This window comes from Ictalurus furcatus, chromosome 5 (assembly GCF_023375685.1).
Source record: "Ictalurus furcatus strain D&B chromosome 5, Billie_1.0, whole genome shotgun sequence".
Classification (NCBI taxonomy): Eukaryota; Metazoa; Chordata; class Actinopteri; order Siluriformes; family Ictaluridae; genus Ictalurus; species Ictalurus furcatus.
In genome coordinates this window covers 16,887,220-16,904,218 of record NC_071259.1, presented here as the reverse complement: position 1 = coordinate 16,904,218, position 16,999 = coordinate 16,887,220, and the positions used below count along the sequence as shown (strand labels likewise).

Genomic DNA, 16,999 nt, shown 5'->3' with positions numbered 1-16,999 from the left:
TAGGTAAAACATCAAATACCTTGTCTTTATACATTTTTTGTTTAAATACAAGTCACTCCTCTTTGTTTTATTCCCATTTTCCATACTGTCCCAACTTTTTCGGAATTGGGGTTGTAATTGCCTGCAGCATTCACTTGACTGTCAGGTCCCTGAGCCTTGGTTCTCATTATGTCTCTAGTTTTTTTTCCTGTTACACTGATTAATGCCACACAGCAAACATGCACTCTAAAAGAATGTTAACTTCACATTTATAAACGCTCTGAGACTTCATGATCAACAATCATAAAAAAACAACAACAAAAAAAACCCAGGTACCTTCATCTTTCTAGAAAATTTATTATAGACCATAACAAAAAAAATCACTTTCAATAACAACTCTTGTGACTGTTGGGAGTAGCATATTATGTCCGTGAGAACTCACTTGACAGACATAATACCACAGAGTTTTATAATCAGCAGTAAATGATGTTTAATGGTGCACCCTCATGATTGTGCTGGATAAGGCATGTGCTTGACATGTAGGACAGATAATTGGCAGTCTCTGTGACCTCGGAGTGTGTTCACGCTGCAGACATTGACGGCACAGCAGGTGCCCACAGGGAAGAGAGTAAGCCACAGGGCTTGGAGAGTAAATAGTCAAGGAACAAGAACATGACCCACATCTGCCCTGACCTGGAGAGGAAACAGAAACCATTAAATTAATTTTCTCAATGTAATGCCTCTTACACAAAGAACGTCATAATTCCCAACACCTGAAAGAAGTTAATTTCCCTGTGGTCCTATGCTGTATCTCTGTCTTTGACTCCTACCTCCTGTAGTGTCTGGCTCCGGGTTGCTTTGTGAGGTATATGTTGGTAAACCATGCAGAGCAGAACTCAATGCCTGGTCTAAACTCTGAGACAGACGCTCTTCATGAGAGTTTGTTTCTGAAAGAAATCAGATGGGATAAAGAAGATAGTATACATTATAGTTTAACTGAGGAATTATAATTGTGTATTCCTAACCTGTGGGGAGGGTGATGCTTGCATCTGTTCTTGGCATTTTCATCAAGGGAGACAACAAATGTTTACTAGTTGAAGAAAAGCTTGACTGAGGTTTCCTTTTATTTGACTGTCTGAAGGTCTCCTTTCTAATACTGCAGGTTCCAGCAGAAGTGCCCAGTAAAAGCCCTTGAATATCTTCAGAACTTCTGGAATGACTCTTATTTAGTCTACTATGATTTTTTTCCTCATTGATAGTGTGTTTTTGTAGCATCTCTGTGCGCTCAGTTCTCACTGAGTAAACCTGCTGAGTCTGCGTCTCAGCTCGCAAGCTCTGAACACCAAGTAAGTCAGTTTGAGACACTGATGCACAGATAAGTCTGGATGGTTGAGGTTTGCTCAGTAGACTGTTCTTGCTTTTGATTCCTGTGTGGCCAGTCTGTAACAGCAGGCTATCAATGCGACACTTAAGGAGAGGGTTAGGAAGTGGTTTCGAGTCTTTCGTAAAAGGAACACCAGTGAAGGGATCATTAGGCATCCGTCCCCAAACAGCTTCCTGTTTTTGGTACTCCTCCAAGGTGCTATTGTCCACAACCATCCCGCTGGGCAAGATCATGGGCAGAACCATAAGCTCCCGAGTCAGAGGGTCCAGAAACTCCTCAGGTATAGCTGTTTCTGAGGAAGCATTGTCTGGCCCATGAGATCTGTCTGAGGTAGGAACTGGTGAAAGAATCGAAAAACTAGAAAGCTTTGGTTGCATGTTGTCAAAATGGGCCTTCTGAAATTGTTCCAGTTCTGAAAGAGAACAGCAGTGAGCAGGAACACCCCATACTGCCAAGGATTTGATTCCCAGTACCGAAGAAGCCCCAGCATAGGGGACAGTGATACGAAGTTGGGCCACTGAGCTTAGTGACTGAGCTCCCCGGCTCCAGAGCTCCTGCTGCTTTGCATGGGCTGGAGGGTCGGGTGGGCACTCAGGAAAGGGAGCTCGGAGTTTAAAATTTGGATGCTTAAAACATGTGAGCACTTCCTCTTTCAGCTCACAACGTCCCACAAGCTTAAACTGTCCTCTCTCATTATCATTTCCTGAGCTTTTATCAGGGTTTACCTCAGAGCAGGTAAGAATCTCAAGCCTCCTAGAGGCACTACCACAGGGCAAAAGTTCAACATCCACACGGTATAACTCGACCCTCACTTGGAAGTGCAGGGTCACATGTAGTGGTGGACGGAGGAAGTACTCTAGCCTGCAACCTCGCCGCAAAGCTGCTGGGTCCCCAGACAGAAGATTTGAAACTTCGCAGCCATCCGCACATAGCTGTAAACAGAGAAGAAAGAGCACACGGCAGGCTACATTTCTGAGAACAGACTTCTGATGTATGCATGTTAAAAAGAACACGATACGATCTGCAAAGACAACATCAACCACACACCCTAACTATTTCCCATTCCAAATCATAAAAATTAAGCAAAAAATTAACATGAAAGTTGACTTTAGACCTTATCCAAGGACTAGTCTCAACAGTTGGAATGCATGTGCTTAAAGAAAATGACAATACTGTGAGTGCACTTAAAAAATTCCCAACATATTTATTATACTATATAAATATTACAGCGATGACAAAATATACATGATGACTGTACATAATTGTAAAGTACAAGCAGCCATCAAAATATTACACAAGGCATGCTTTTTCAAGAAAATCACCCACAGTAAGCTGTGATATAGCTAGGCGCAAATCATAGTTCCTGTTACAACCCCAAAGCAGTTTATTTTACTATAACAGCATGTCTGGGGCGATATTTCTCCTATACCACAACAATTTGCAATTTGTCAACAATTACAATTGTTTAATTTATTAACAAACAAGACGTCATGATTCTGAACCATTTATAGTTGCATTTAATTTAACCACATTTTCTACATGCTCCTTTTCACTCAAAAAGAAAGACACACGAACACACACAAAAACAGAGCTTGTCATGCCATCAAGAAACAGGAAAGTCTCTCCCGTGGTGAAAAACCTACAGACAATTACAAAGTGCTGACACTTGAGCCTCCTTCCATAAATGGTATAAATTCCAGAGCAATATCACCCTACAGTTCTCACCTGAAGCTAAGCAGGGTTGAGCCTGGCCAGTACCTGGATGGGAGACCTCCTGGGGAAAACTAAGGTTGCTGCTGGAAGTGGTATTAGTGAGGTCAGCAGGTGGCACTCACCCTGTGGTCTGTGTGGGTCCTAATGCCCCAATATAAAGACAGGGACACTATACTGTAAGAACAGCACTGTCTTTCGGATGAGACGTTAAACCGAAGTCCTGACTCTCTGTGGTCATTAAAAATCCCAGGACACTTACAGTAAAGAGTAGGAGTATAACCCGGGTGTCCTGGCGAAATTACCCCACTGGCCCTTCTCTATCATGGCCTCCTTATAATCCCCATCTCTGAATTGGGTACATCACTCTCTCCTCTCCACTAATAGCTGGTGTGTGGTGGGTGTTCTGGTGCACTATGGCTGCCGTCGTATCATCCAGGTGGATGCTATGTAAAGCGCCTCGAGTGTCTAGAAAAGCACTATATTACTGTAACTGTAATGTAATAATCTGAATGACAGCTGGCCCTACTGTCAGAGCTGTCGTTACACAAAATGAATCAACACATCTGAATGATCAGATTCAAGAAAATCTACAGTGCTGTGGTATAAAGTGACATTAACCATTAAAAAGTATTCTATGACTAGTTGAATGGATTACAGGCTAGTTTAAGGGCATGTTGTCTGAAACAGAATATAAATCTGTGTATTCATGCTGCATGTTCGTGTGAGGAGCTTTGACCTACCTTATTGCAGTGAGCAGTGGTTTTAAAGTGTGGCAGGCAGAGGTTGACCACCATGCTTACCCCACCCAGGAGCTACAATATTCAAGAAATTATTATTATTATTATTGACAATATTCAAGAAATGATAACGTGTGGTTGAGGTAAAACTTCAAACAATTCTTTTAACCAACATTACAAATGGCACAAAACAGCAATTCCTTCCTCAGTCCATTGTCATACAAACATTTTTGCTATGTTTACAGCAATAACAATGATAATAATCATATTAAATCATACAAACATTATGAAATGGACATTACCTTTATAGAGAAATGGAAGTAAGTTCTATCACAAAATGTGTGGCTCAGGAGAGAAATGAAACAATAACGAGGATGCCACGACTCTACATTGTTTACAGACCAGCTTGTATTGGCTTATTTTATTGTAATTAATAACCCATCTTTAGAAATTGATGTCCGTGTTCATTTCTAGGTTGTTTGCTGTATTTTACAGGCGGATACAGACTGACAAATTTCTAACAAACTAGATACAGTGCACAGGTGACATTTCATCATTGTTACACAAGCAGCCAGTTCATCACACATTAGCACGTTAAGATATAACAACAGGCTTTTTCACGATGATGCCCATTTGAATATACATGCTCCCGAGACCAATTATGATTTGACAAAGTCTGTAAAGATTTGCAAAGTATTTGCAATAAAGAACAAAAACACAAACCCTCTTCTTCTTCGTGAGTTTTATGGCGTTCGCAAGCTACAATGTAGTGCCTTACCGCCATCTACTGGTATGGAGAGAATACATAGATATTTCTTAAAAACAACTACTGTACTGCAGCATCACTCAAGAGAATAAAAGGGGAATGAAAGTAGTAAAATCCTATTAAAAGTCATTACACATAAATAGAGGTTTTTTTTAAACAACAGATATCACAATCAATCGTTGCTATTTCATTGCTGAAATTCCTACATGTAGCATCAGGGATATATAACAATGTGATTGAAGCGAGTGACTGGAGCTTAAAGCCTTGTTTAATATTAACATGGTGGTCGAGAGTAGACAAAACAGAGAAATAAACAATTCTCTGTTACATTTTACTATGTGCATACACAAGGCGTTATATTGAAGTAATTTATCCAAAAATCTTTTGTTTCTATCTGTACTGTAGTGTCTTGCCTTAAGATACAGGAGTATAGATTGCACTCTTTCCCCTGACCTTCTCTGTAAATTATCTCTGAGATCATGTTGAGCTATTCAAATTTTGAAATGAATTACTTCCTTTCTGCATTGTATTTAGGGCAGTGATGCATTACATTATTGCTCACGCTGTTCATTTCCATTTTGGCCTGTACTGTGATGAGTCCTCTATGCCAAAATCTCATTCTTGATATCCCGTCACTGTCTCCATCCTGAATCTTCATCAGTGTCTCTACTTCTTAAAAAAACCCAAAAACAAACAAAAAAACCTTATAGCTGATCTTTGCTTCCCCCACTTTTTGCCATTTATTCACTTATCTTCAGTAACTATATCCTGGCCAGGGTCATGTTGAATCTGCAGCACACACACACACACACACACACACACACACACACACACACACACACACACACACACACACACACACACTGCACTGGTCACTTCATCTTTTTTTTTTTCTTGTCCAGCAATACAGAGAAACTAAGCTTCATCTGAATTATGTCCACTTCTCATGCCTATTTCCCTTTCCTAACTATTTCACAATCCTTCTGAAAGACTGCTTAAATCTACTTCTTCTTTAAACCAGAGCACAGATTTGAGTGTATGCACTTCCCCTTAGTATTAGGTAAACTGTAAAGCTGGCAGATATGGATCAATGTACTAAGGCAGAGAATGTACTTGGGAACTGTACTCGAGGGATGAACACCATACTTCCAAAAGATGTTCCCTCAGTTAGTATTTTGGTGATGGAAAGTTTAAACTTTATACATACTGGCCCTATTTATATTTACTTGACACCGTGAAGATGGAGTAGACCGAAATGGAATGGAAATGGAGAGGGAATTTTCTCCAGCACCACACATACAACCGTGCCAGTGTCTCTGTTGCACTGAGAAACATCCACCAGCCAAATAATATTGGATCAGTGATGGTTGCTTTCTACTGATAAATGAGGTAAAGGGGAACTGAAAACTGTGCATTGCAATGAAAAGGTTACGATCAATAATATGTAGAGGAGGTTAAGAACCAGACAACACTAGTGAAGACTATCAAAACTAAAAAACAGTACATCACTAAGACAGTACCTTAAATAAGAATATTATTTACCTTTATTTACAATCACATTTTAACTAAACATAGAACAGGCACAAAAAATGCATCCATGTTATGTGCAAACAAAGAGAGAAATGTGCCACAAAGTGCAAAACAGTCGAATAAATCCAACACCATCTGTAAGTTCCATTTGTAATTTTAGATATACAGAGGTATTTCATTTGAACAAAAGCACAATCAGGGACCATTTTCATTTACTTCCTGTAGTGTTACATAAAGGTTCAGTACTGCCACTTGGTGGATTTAAAAAACTTTAAAGAGACAGTTTGAAACACCTGAAGGCTGATGATGAATAACATAAAAACACTGTATTTGTACATCAGTTGTCTGTGAATTCCTCCGCTGTCCTGTTGAAATGAAGCATACTATCCTCCAGTCCAAAGTGGTCAATGAGCTGTGAGAGACTGGCCTTCTGGCCATCTGTAGGCAACTCTGTCTGCAGTTCATACAACACTGCTTGAGCACATTGTCTCCATTTATCTATCAGTCCATGCAGCTGTGTCAGGTCATTCTAATAATGTGAGAAAAATAGTTTTTGTTAGTGATGAAATCAACTCAAGCAGTAATTACTCTAAACACGGAGCTATTAGTCAGCATCTCTACCTTCTTTCTGTACATTTTGACCATCTTAAGCCTTCGTAAAGTGTCAGATTTCTCCTTGACTTCTTTCTTTAATTTCTCTCGAAGCTGAAGTAGCTCATTTTGTGAGTGCTGAGGGCAATCTGACCCTGAGCTCTTCAGAGAGCCTTCTCTTCTAGTCTCATTTCTGTTGACATCAATTCCATCCTCGTCACCCGGGGTCACCTCTTGGTTTGAGGCTTGTGGTAACTCATCCTCATCGATTTTAAGTCTTTTAACCACACCGAGTGGGGAAGTAAAAGAACGTCTTGCTCTTTTTAATCTGTTCTTCAGTGCAGCACTCATTGGCTGGGAGCAAAAACAACAAACACTGATTGGATTATAAAGTTAACCATACGCGTTTAAAGTCTGTAAAGGTTATAAAATTGTGGCACTATTATTAGCCATTATTTTTAATTAATTACTTTTCATTTCAGAATACAGCAGGTTTTAATATATGCTGGTAAAAAGTTATGGTACAGAAAAATATATTTTAGCATTTCGCCCATACTTATTTCATTGTAGAAAAAGAAACCCATCACATGAAATGGGAAATCCTTAAATTAATAATGCACTAAAACAATAGTATTACAAATACTTTGTTTCCAATGAAATCGTATATATCACTATGTACATATATATACGGCAGCAGTGGCTCAATGGTTAAGGGCCTGGGTTACTGATTAGAAAGTTGGGAGTTCAAGCCCAGCACCGCTAAGCTGCCATTGTTGGGCCCTTGAGTAAGGCCCTTATTCCTATCTGCTCCTGGGGCACTGTATCATGGCTGATCCTGCAACAGCTTCCTAACAATCTGGGAAATGCAAAAAGAAAAAGAATTTCACTGTGCTGTAATGTATATGTGACAAATATATCAGCGTATGTGAGAGCACAAACATGCTTTCATTATCTAAAACAAATTCATGCTGATTTTTAGAGCTGCAGCTAACGATTATTTTCATAATCGATCAGTTGGCCGATTATTTTTTCGATTAATTGGATGGGGGCAAACTTTCAGGTTAGTAAAAAACTAATGTGTTCCATTTGAGACGATACTACCTTTCTAAAATTCATACACTAAACCAGTGGTTCTCAACCTTTTGTGAGCTCTGGACCCCTAGCACATTTCGAACAATCCACAAGGACCCCCTCACTCCACAACAATTATAGGCTATATATTAAACAGTCATGTCTATATATGTTGCTTTATTTTAATAATTTTTAACATTAAAATTGAATCAAAACATTTCAAGATTTTATTTTTTACATTTTATTTTTTACATTTTATTGTTGGTGTGACATTTAATTTGCTTCTCTGAATTATCCTTTGTTTATTATATCCATCATTGCAACACTTGAACTTGTCTACCACTTTTTTTTTGTAAATTATCATTTCATTTGTAAATAAGTTGAAAATAAATCCATCAATGAATGATCGTCAGCTCAGCTAACGTGATATTTGCAAATAACCAAACTGATTAATTTTAAAATATCTCATCTGAATATGTTTTGATACACTTAAAAAAATTATATATATATATTATTTAAACATTTTTTAAACTTTCCTACAGACCCCCTTGAATTACACCACTGACCACTAGGGGTCCGCGGACCACCGGTTGAGAAACACTGCACTAGATGGTAGTACATGGTGCATAGTGTAAGTGTAGAGTACATCATTTGGGACACAACTTTAATATTTACTCTCCAAAGCGTGTTTTCGGAACAGAAGTAACGTAATGAGTAAATGTGCTGCGCGCAGACCAACTAATCAATAATGAGATTCGTTGACAACGATTTTCATAATCGATTATTATCGATTAGTTGTTGCAGCTCTACTGATTTTATACCCTACAGAAAACCAAAATTGTTGAACATTTTTCTGGACAGAGTTAAAAAAAAAATTTATTTCTCCCACAGTCAGCACAGCACTCTATACTATGTGGAACAAACTGCAAATACTTTTTGACACTATACACTCAAATTTCACAATCTCTGCAGTCCATTCAAATGAGTCACATTTCTTCCCACTTTACTCACCAGTCCTTTTTCTATCGAAGAAAAAAAAATAAAAACAGATGAAAAGAAAGTAAATACAAAGTTAAAAATGTTTTTGGGTGCCAGACGATTCTTAGAAAATCAGTAAATTCTCCTACAAAAAAATCTTTAGCCTTAAGAGCTCTCTGAAACTGGCCAGTACATAGGAGTGCTTCTGAGGTATTTCAAACTCAGCAAAAGATGGCAGCATTGAGACAGAAAATATGTACACCCTTACTCTTCTGTGCTCTGTACTGCAACTGATTGATAATGCAGAGCGTGTTTCAGGTTATCACAAAACTGATAACACAAATTTAATTTGTAATCAAATATCTCCAGCTAGAAGGAACACGTTATGTGTGTTTTAATCCATTTAGTTCGTATACACAGAAATAACAAAATTTCAGTGGTCTGTGTCTCTGAAGCACTCGGAAATACTCTCCCTTTAAAGAGTACAGAATTTTTGTACACTGCTCTTATTCTTAGGACTAAATATAGGATTAAATATCCTTATTTCTAAAAATGTTTTGCTACTTAGGCCTTTATACAGTGCCCTCACTAATACTGGCACCCTTGGTAAATTAGAGCAAAGATGGCTGTGAAAATTGTCTTTATTGTTTAACCTTCCGTTAAAAAAATTCACAAAAATAATCTGCTCTCATGGATATCAAACAATTGTAAACATAACACAGGTTTATCAAAAAATGTATATATCTTTGTTAAATATAGGTGTGCAACAATTATTGGCACCCTTTGTCAATTCTTTGTGCTACCTCCCTTTGCCAAGATAACAGCTCTGAGTCTTCTATAATGCCTGATGAGGTTAGAGAATACATGGCAAGGGATCTGAGACTGTTCCTCCATAGAGAATCTCTCCAGATCCAACAAATATCGATGTCCACGCTGGTGGACTCTCCTCTTCAGCTCAGCCTACAGGTTTTCTATGGGTTTCAAGTCAGGGGACTGGGATGGCCATGACAGGACCTTGATTTTGTGGTCAGTAAACCATTTTTGTGTTGATTTTGATGTATGTTTTGTATCATTGTCCTGCTGGAAGATCCAACCACGACCCATTTTAAGCTTTCTGGCAGAAGCAGTCAGGTTTTCATTTAATATCTGTTGATATTTGATAGAGTCCATGATGCCATGTATCCTAACAAAATGTCCAGGTCCTCTGGCAGAAAAACAGCCCGAAAACATTAAAGAGCTACCACCATATTTAACCATGGGCATGAGGTACTTTTCCATATGGCTAGCTTCTGTGTGTGCCAAAACCACCTCTGGTGTTTATTGCCAAAAAGCTCTATTCTGGTTTCATCTGACCATATAACCCGATACCTTTTGAAGATCCAGTACTGTCTGGAAAACTGAAGACGCTTGACGCAGCAAGTAGAGCTGCACAATTAATCGAATATCAATCTCGATTACGATTTTGACTGCCCACGATTACATGAACATGATCGACTGCGATACTGACGTTTAAAGTTCGTCCTCCGCTGCATATCAAGCGCTTCCTAAACTTACAGCCAGTCACCATAGAGAGGCGCAGGGATAACGTAATTTTGTAATGCCAAAATCTGGAAACGAGTTAGCATTTTAGCGTTCGCACTGCGAGCTTCGCTTCATGCTCCAGCACTTGCGCGAGGGGAAATCGTGACACTAACATGTTGCTAAATGGGGCTACAGACGTTGTTGGGGACATTAAACATCATCACGCCGAACAGGAAAAAACTTTGCAGATAAACTGGTTCCAATATGCTTTGCACAACTCCCCCAAAAAACGTGGATAAAGATTCATCCACAGAGTAAATCTGTATTATGAAAAATGTTTTTAAATCAAGTTTGGAAAAGTTGTCAGAAGCTTGGAGATGATGATGTTGAAGTCGAGTGACCGTGGTGTAGTTCGTTAATAGTATACAGTTAGCTTTTTATTTCTGGTGATTGTATTTAGGTTTCAAACTTCATAAAAGTTGTGTTCATTTGTGAAAATTATCTTGATGGACGAAACCTGTTAGTATTGTAAACTTTTGTTGATAACAGAGCTTATTTTTTGCAATATTCCAAAAGCCTATGGGAAAATCCTATTGGGTTTTTGTCGAGGGAACCGGTGTGATGCTAACTTCCGGGTTCCAGTACAAAATGACGTCATCCCTGCATCACTCTATTGGGTGATCCTGTCTTTTCTGCATAGGCCTGAATTGTTTTCACTTGGTTGCATATTGTTATATTTGATTGCATATTTTCATTTGGTTGATGGCATTTTTATTTTTACTCATCCTATAATTTGGGTACAATTTTATTTATATTTTGCTTCAATGAGATGATGCACTTTAAGGATCAGTCTAATTTGATGCAAAGATTTGTACATTAGCAGGAATGTAACACAACATGGAGCTGAAAGCAGTGGTCTGTTTATTTAAATGTGAAAGTGCAATAAAAATATGTTGTCCATAAAATCAATGAATAATCGTGATAAATAATTGTGATCTCAATATTGTTCAAAAATAATCATGATTATCATTTTGGCCACAATCGCACAGCCCTAACAGCAAGTCACTGTGCAAGAATGGTGGTTAGATTTTTCCCAGATGAAAGATTTGGTTACAGGTAAGAAAATGAGGTAAGTACAAGAAATAATGTATTCACAAAAACGTCATATCATTATCTATTGTTTTTAACTCCTTTTACAATCACTGAATTCACCTAAATTTTACATTGGGAATGCAGACGGCTCAATATTAAAAGTGTTGAATTGAGGCAAAATATAACACCTTCTAGTGTTATATTCTAGTAATCACTGAGTAAATAAATCAGGTCTTATACAGCTTTATAAACTTGGATATTGACTTGTTTGACATATCTTAACTACAGCAACTGCTCTTGTTTTGTTTTTTCCCCCTCAGAAAATATAAAATATCTTAAATACATTATATGTGTATTGTCTACACATTCATACCTTGCTATTTTAAGCTCCATTTGTGATAAATAATTTGTTTAGCTGTGTCCATTATACATCTGTTTATCTGGGGGTTCATTAATGATCCCTTTTTATGTTCAGCGTGAAGTGCTTCAGTTAGAGTCAACATACTCAGAGCTGACTAACCTGTGACTCTTAGTGATGCAGGGGTCCTCTGGATTAACCCCGACTTTTCAGGACCTGACTGAAATTTTACGGAGTGGCTTTAAATAAACCTGAATGATAGACTCCTGCATATATCAACTGAAGATTGGGAGCACTGAACCAGACATGCACAGATTTCCCCCAGTGTGTAGTATAAGAAGAGATAAGATGTGGATTTGATTACCATGGACAAATTAGACCGAGTTAAAGCGGTACATGTACAATATAAACAAAGCAAAAGTCAATTGTTTGAATTTTGGATAGAGGACTTTTGATGTAATGAAGTTTTGAAACATGTGTAGTTTTGGTAGTTGTAGTGCGTTTTTACAGAAGCCCTAAGCGGCCATCACCCCGGAAATTAGCATCACCCTGGTTCCCTCGACAAAAAGCCAATAGGATTTTTCCATTGGCTTTTGGATCATTGCAGGAAATAAACTCTATTACCAACCAAAGTTTATGATTACTACATGTTTCGTTCATTAAGACAATCACAAATGAACAGAACTTTTATGAATTTTGAAGCCTATACACTCGCCAGAAGTAAAAAGCAAATGTTAGACTGTAAACGAACTACACCACGGTCGCATGACTTCAACGTCAACCACCGCTACACTTCCGACAACTCTTTAGAATTTTATTTTAAAAAAACAAACAAACAAACAAACAATACAATTGTAAAATACTATAACTTGATAAATCTACAAGTTGGGAAGTTTGAGTTGCAAGAACGCGAGTATAAACACAATATACTAGATGAGTTTTCATGTTCGGCTTGATCACGTTTAATGTCCCCGACAACATCTGTAGTCCCAGTTAACTACTTGTTAGCAACCGGTCTTTCTCAAGACACGTAAAAGCTGATGTATTCTATGTCGTAGTATAAAACGTGAACATATCTTGAGCGCTGGTAACCACAGACCTTATTTCGTGCATTTAACAAAAATAAATAAATAAATAAACAACATTCAAAAACCCCACTGACTTAGGGATGATGGATGTCCAGTACACAGGAAAATTAAGTCGAGATCACAAGAAAACAACTTTTGTTATGTCGAGGTCACGAGAAAAAAAAATAATAATAATGCATGGCCGCTTAGGGTTTCCGTACGTTTTGGACAGAGAACTTATTTTATTTATTTACTTAATAACTAATTAATTAAATTGTACCAAACTTCGTTTTTGTAGCTTCGGGTTGTACAGACAAACACGTGAAGAGTTTTTGAAAGCGTGAATGAAATAAGACGCATAAATGTATTTCTGTTATGCATTTTACGGCCATGTTTTTGGGGAATTATGATTACTTTTGCATAAAGTAAACTTAGCTATCTTACCTTGCCCACCCTGGACCCACTTGGCTCGGGCGTTTCATTCTCTAATGTATTTCTCAGAGGTGTTTTATCCATAGACGACTGCTTGCTTCTTTCAGTAGACTTTCTGGCTAATTAAAGCTGCACTAGACTATATACAAAGCACCGAAGTAACTCACTAAACTTTATTAACTGTAATAGCTGCTTTGAGATCTAGGCTAACTGACAAAAGACAAGAAACTATTACTATACACGTACTTTACAAAATTATCAGTCTTTTCTGTTTTCCTAATTCCTAGGTTAGCTTCAGGCCGACGAAGGAAAATGACGTTTCCGAATAGAGGCTCATGGGAAATGTAGGACTGACTAAAACCACTAAAGCGCTAACTAGAACCAGGCTGATTGGTATATGGCCTATTTAATTTCCTAAACCTTGTTTTTGTAGCAGGGTATGTATTATATTATTCTTTATTCATTCATTTTATTTGATATTAGGTAGAAGTTCCGTAAGGGTGTGAACCTATCGTTGAATTCCCCAAATACTAACTTTCTCAAAAGACTGCTAGACAGCAATAATAGACATTAACCCTGCCAAAGGTGTGTATGGCAGGGTTAATGATACCGCAGTATCATGAATGGCGTCTCTCTGTGGTACATAAACTTCTTCGGACTATTCTGAAAGGGAACGAGACGCCTGGCATAGTATCTTGTGTTATAGTCTCTTAAAGTCCTCATGAAATCAAAATGGCAGTTTTGTGGATTTTAGTATGAATATTTTAGCCATAAGTTTATCTATAAGCTAGTGTGCTCCAAAGCAATGACAAAATTCACATTTAGAAGATTTACAACAATGTAAATTTGTATATTTATTTATTATTAAAAAATTTACATTCTCTTACTACCACCAATACAGATCAACAATTTTGATGACATCATTCTGCACTTCAGCTTCTCATATTTTCTGTCCAGTCAAATGCTCTCTGAAGTGTCCCACCCACAACAGTTTATAGGTTTCCTGGCCACTGCTGATTATTTAAAAGGGGGAGGAGCCACTCAATATGTCCCCCCTGACTTCCTGCTTCAGTGAAAATTATGTCAACACACTGAGTAATGCTATGCATTTCAAGGCACTTCACAGGGACTTTAAGACCCTTCTCTATGAGGTATGAAAGATACAGAACTGTAATGGATGTCTCTGAAATCTGCCATTTTGCTACCGATCAAAAAATTGGGAGAAGTGCATGTCGATTAGCTTGCTTTGCGTGTGTTGGTGGTGAGATGGCTCGAGGGTGCAAAGCGTTGCTTGTTCTGCCTGGGACACAACCTATGGTACTATTTAGACTGGACAGTGTCTGTTATGTCATTTGTCATGGAAGAAAGACATGAGGGGCTCCCTTGCCTAAGCAGAGGCTGGATCACTGGGTGGTGGACAGCACCCATGGCATATATATTGGCTAAACACCAGTAATATCTACTCTACAATCAGTGTCTCTTCCTCATGGGCATTATTTAGATACATTTTGCTCCAGGAAGACTGCTGCTAGCTGGACCTCACAATACACCGTGTCCAGGTTCTACAAGGTTACTAACATCACCCTTTCAAGTGATGTGAATGTGCCGGTCATCTGTTTGCAACTTTCTGGTTAGTGTTCTCCCTCATGATGACGATTCTCACCACCACTGGTGGTTAGAAGGGGTGAAATTGAACATGCGTTTTGTATGTAAATGTGGTTTCATGAACCCCAGATAACCACAAGGTTTCCTTGTCATTCAGAACTGCTGCTAACGTGAATTGGCATCATATGTCACTAAATTTTTTGATGAGCGGCCTCAGTAAGTAAGCGCACAAGATGGTCTCCAGGTGACTCAATGTTTCTACTAGTTATCTGAGGTTCATAGAAACACTGACATACGTAACTAATATGAGGCATTAATTACCTATACAGGCACTGAAGACATTTGGGTTTGAGATCAAAAGATGAATGAAACTTCATTTCCTGATATTTACATGTAGATGTGTTAAACAACATGGAACATGGCACCTTTGGTGGCAGACCACCCTATGTTTTGGTGAGCAAAAGTTTTTGGACAGATAGTCTTAAAGAAACTTAAAGTAAATTACACTTAATATTTGGTTACATATCCCTTGCTTGCAGTAACTGCATCAAGTCGGTGACAAGTCACTGACATCACCAGACTGCTGCATTCTTCTTTTGTGATGCTTTTCCACTGCAGCTTCTTTTAATTGTTGTTTGATGGGGGGGGGGGGGGTGTTGGGCTGGGGCACAAAGCCACGACACTACCTCCAGAATGTTTCACAGATGAGCTTATATGTTTTGGCTCATGAGCAGATCCTTTCTTTTTCCACACTTTGGCCTTTCCATCACTTTGGTAGAGGTTAATCTTGGTTCCAGAACTTTTGTGGTTCATCTCTGTATTTCTTTGTAAATTCCAATCTGACTTTCTGATTCTTATTGCTGATGAGTGGTTTCATCTTGTGGTATGGCCTCTATATTTCTGCACTTGAAGCCTTCTTCGCATGGTGGATTGTTAGACCTTCACCCCTGCCCTGTGGAGGTTGTTGGTGATGTCACTAACTATTGTTTTCGGGCGGGGGGGGGGGGGGTGTTCACCACTCTCACAATGTTTCTGTTATCAACTGCTGTTGTGTTTGGGGGAAAGTATATGTGTCTGTGTGCGTGTGTTGGGTTCACCACTCTCATAATGTTTCTGTCATCAACTGGTGTTGTTTCCTTGGCCGACCTGTTCCATGTCTGGTTGTTAGGTCACCAGTGGCTTCTTTCTTTTTCAGGACATTCCAAATTGTTGTATTGGCTATGTCCAAAGCATGTATGATAGATTTCCTACCTTTTCCCAGCTTCAAAATGCCTTGCTATTCTCCCATACACAGCTCTCTGGTTTTCATGTTGGTTTATCCTTTTTAAAGGTGAAACCCACGGCTGAAATCAAGAGTAGATATTCAGAGCTATTAATTCTTTAAACAATCAATTTAGCAGGGCACACCTATTTTGGAACTCCAGGTTCCAATATTTTTGATCACTTGGAAAAAATGGGTGGGTTCAAACAAAAGGTGCCATGTTCTAAGTTGTTTAACACACCTAGATGTAAATATGAGGAAATGAAAACTGAAATTCTGATCTGTTGTCTTATATTCATCTTTTGATCTCAAACCCAAATGTATAGCAAAAACAATAGAATTGGCCTTGCTGTTGCAATACTTTAGGAGGGAATTGTATATATTTTTATTTATTATATATTTATTATATATTTATTTATTATATTTGATTTTATAGCAGCACAAATGGGGCTTCATACATCTGACATATTTTAGATAATGGCTATTTTATGATCAAAACAAGAATTTAACATTAGGCTAATAGAGTCTGTGATTTCAGTGCCACTTCAGCATCAATAAACATTCGTCAGTGCTAATTTACTTGTCTTTATTTTTGACTTATGTTTGGGTATGCCTGTCATCAAGCCATTACACTAACATAAATACAAACAATAAAAATGGGTATAAAACATATCATTTCGCTCTAAACAATACCATAATTACATTTATAACAACAACAACAACAACAACATTAAAAGGAGCTTGGGTTTGGATACGGTTGTTTTGTGTCCTAGAAGAAATGGTAGGCTGAAGTGCCTCATGTGTAAGAAAGAACAGCAATGTTGAATTGCTTCATTGGTTCACAATTAGAATAAATAACTATCATCTTTTCAAAATATTCACACAGAGTGCCTTGATGTATGAACATGTTTACA

At 38.2% G+C, this 16,999-nt stretch overlaps 2 protein-coding genes across 3 annotated transcripts; both read right to left on the bottom strand.

The window, feature by feature from the left end:
• Positions 1-320: 320 nt before the first annotated feature.
• Positions 321-5,938, bottom strand: ubox5 (U-box domain containing 5). The gene is made up of 5 exons (XM_053624929.1): positions 4,116-5,938; positions 3,817-3,888; positions 1,005-2,295; positions 810-926; positions 321-672 (listed from the first exon to the last, which is right to left on the bottom strand). Exons 2-5 carry the CDS (start codon positions 3,868-3,870, stop codon positions 470-472), a joined length of 1,665 nt encoding a protein of 554 aa, XP_053480904.1. The 5' UTR covers positions 3,871-3,888; positions 4,116-5,938; the 3' UTR covers positions 321-469.
• A 51-nt stretch (positions 5,939-5,989) lies between these two features.
• sfr1 (SWI5-dependent homologous recombination repair protein 1) lies at positions 5,990-13,599 on the bottom strand. 2 transcript variants are annotated; one of them, XM_053624930.1, is made up of 3 exons: positions 13,232-13,599; positions 6,731-7,054; positions 5,990-6,638 (listed from the first exon to the last, which is right to left on the bottom strand). In XM_053624930.1, exons 1-3 carry the CDS (start codon positions 13,301-13,303, stop codon positions 6,447-6,449), a joined length of 588 nt encoding a protein of 195 aa, XP_053480905.1. In that variant the 5' UTR covers positions 13,304-13,599; the 3' UTR covers positions 5,990-6,446. The 2 variants fall into 2 exon arrangements, with proteins under 2 accessions (XP_053480905.1, XP_053480906.1); XM_053624931.1 differs by having other exon boundaries at positions 6,731-7,556; positions 13,232-13,284.
• Between the last annotated feature and the right edge of the window lie 3,400 nt (positions 13,600-16,999).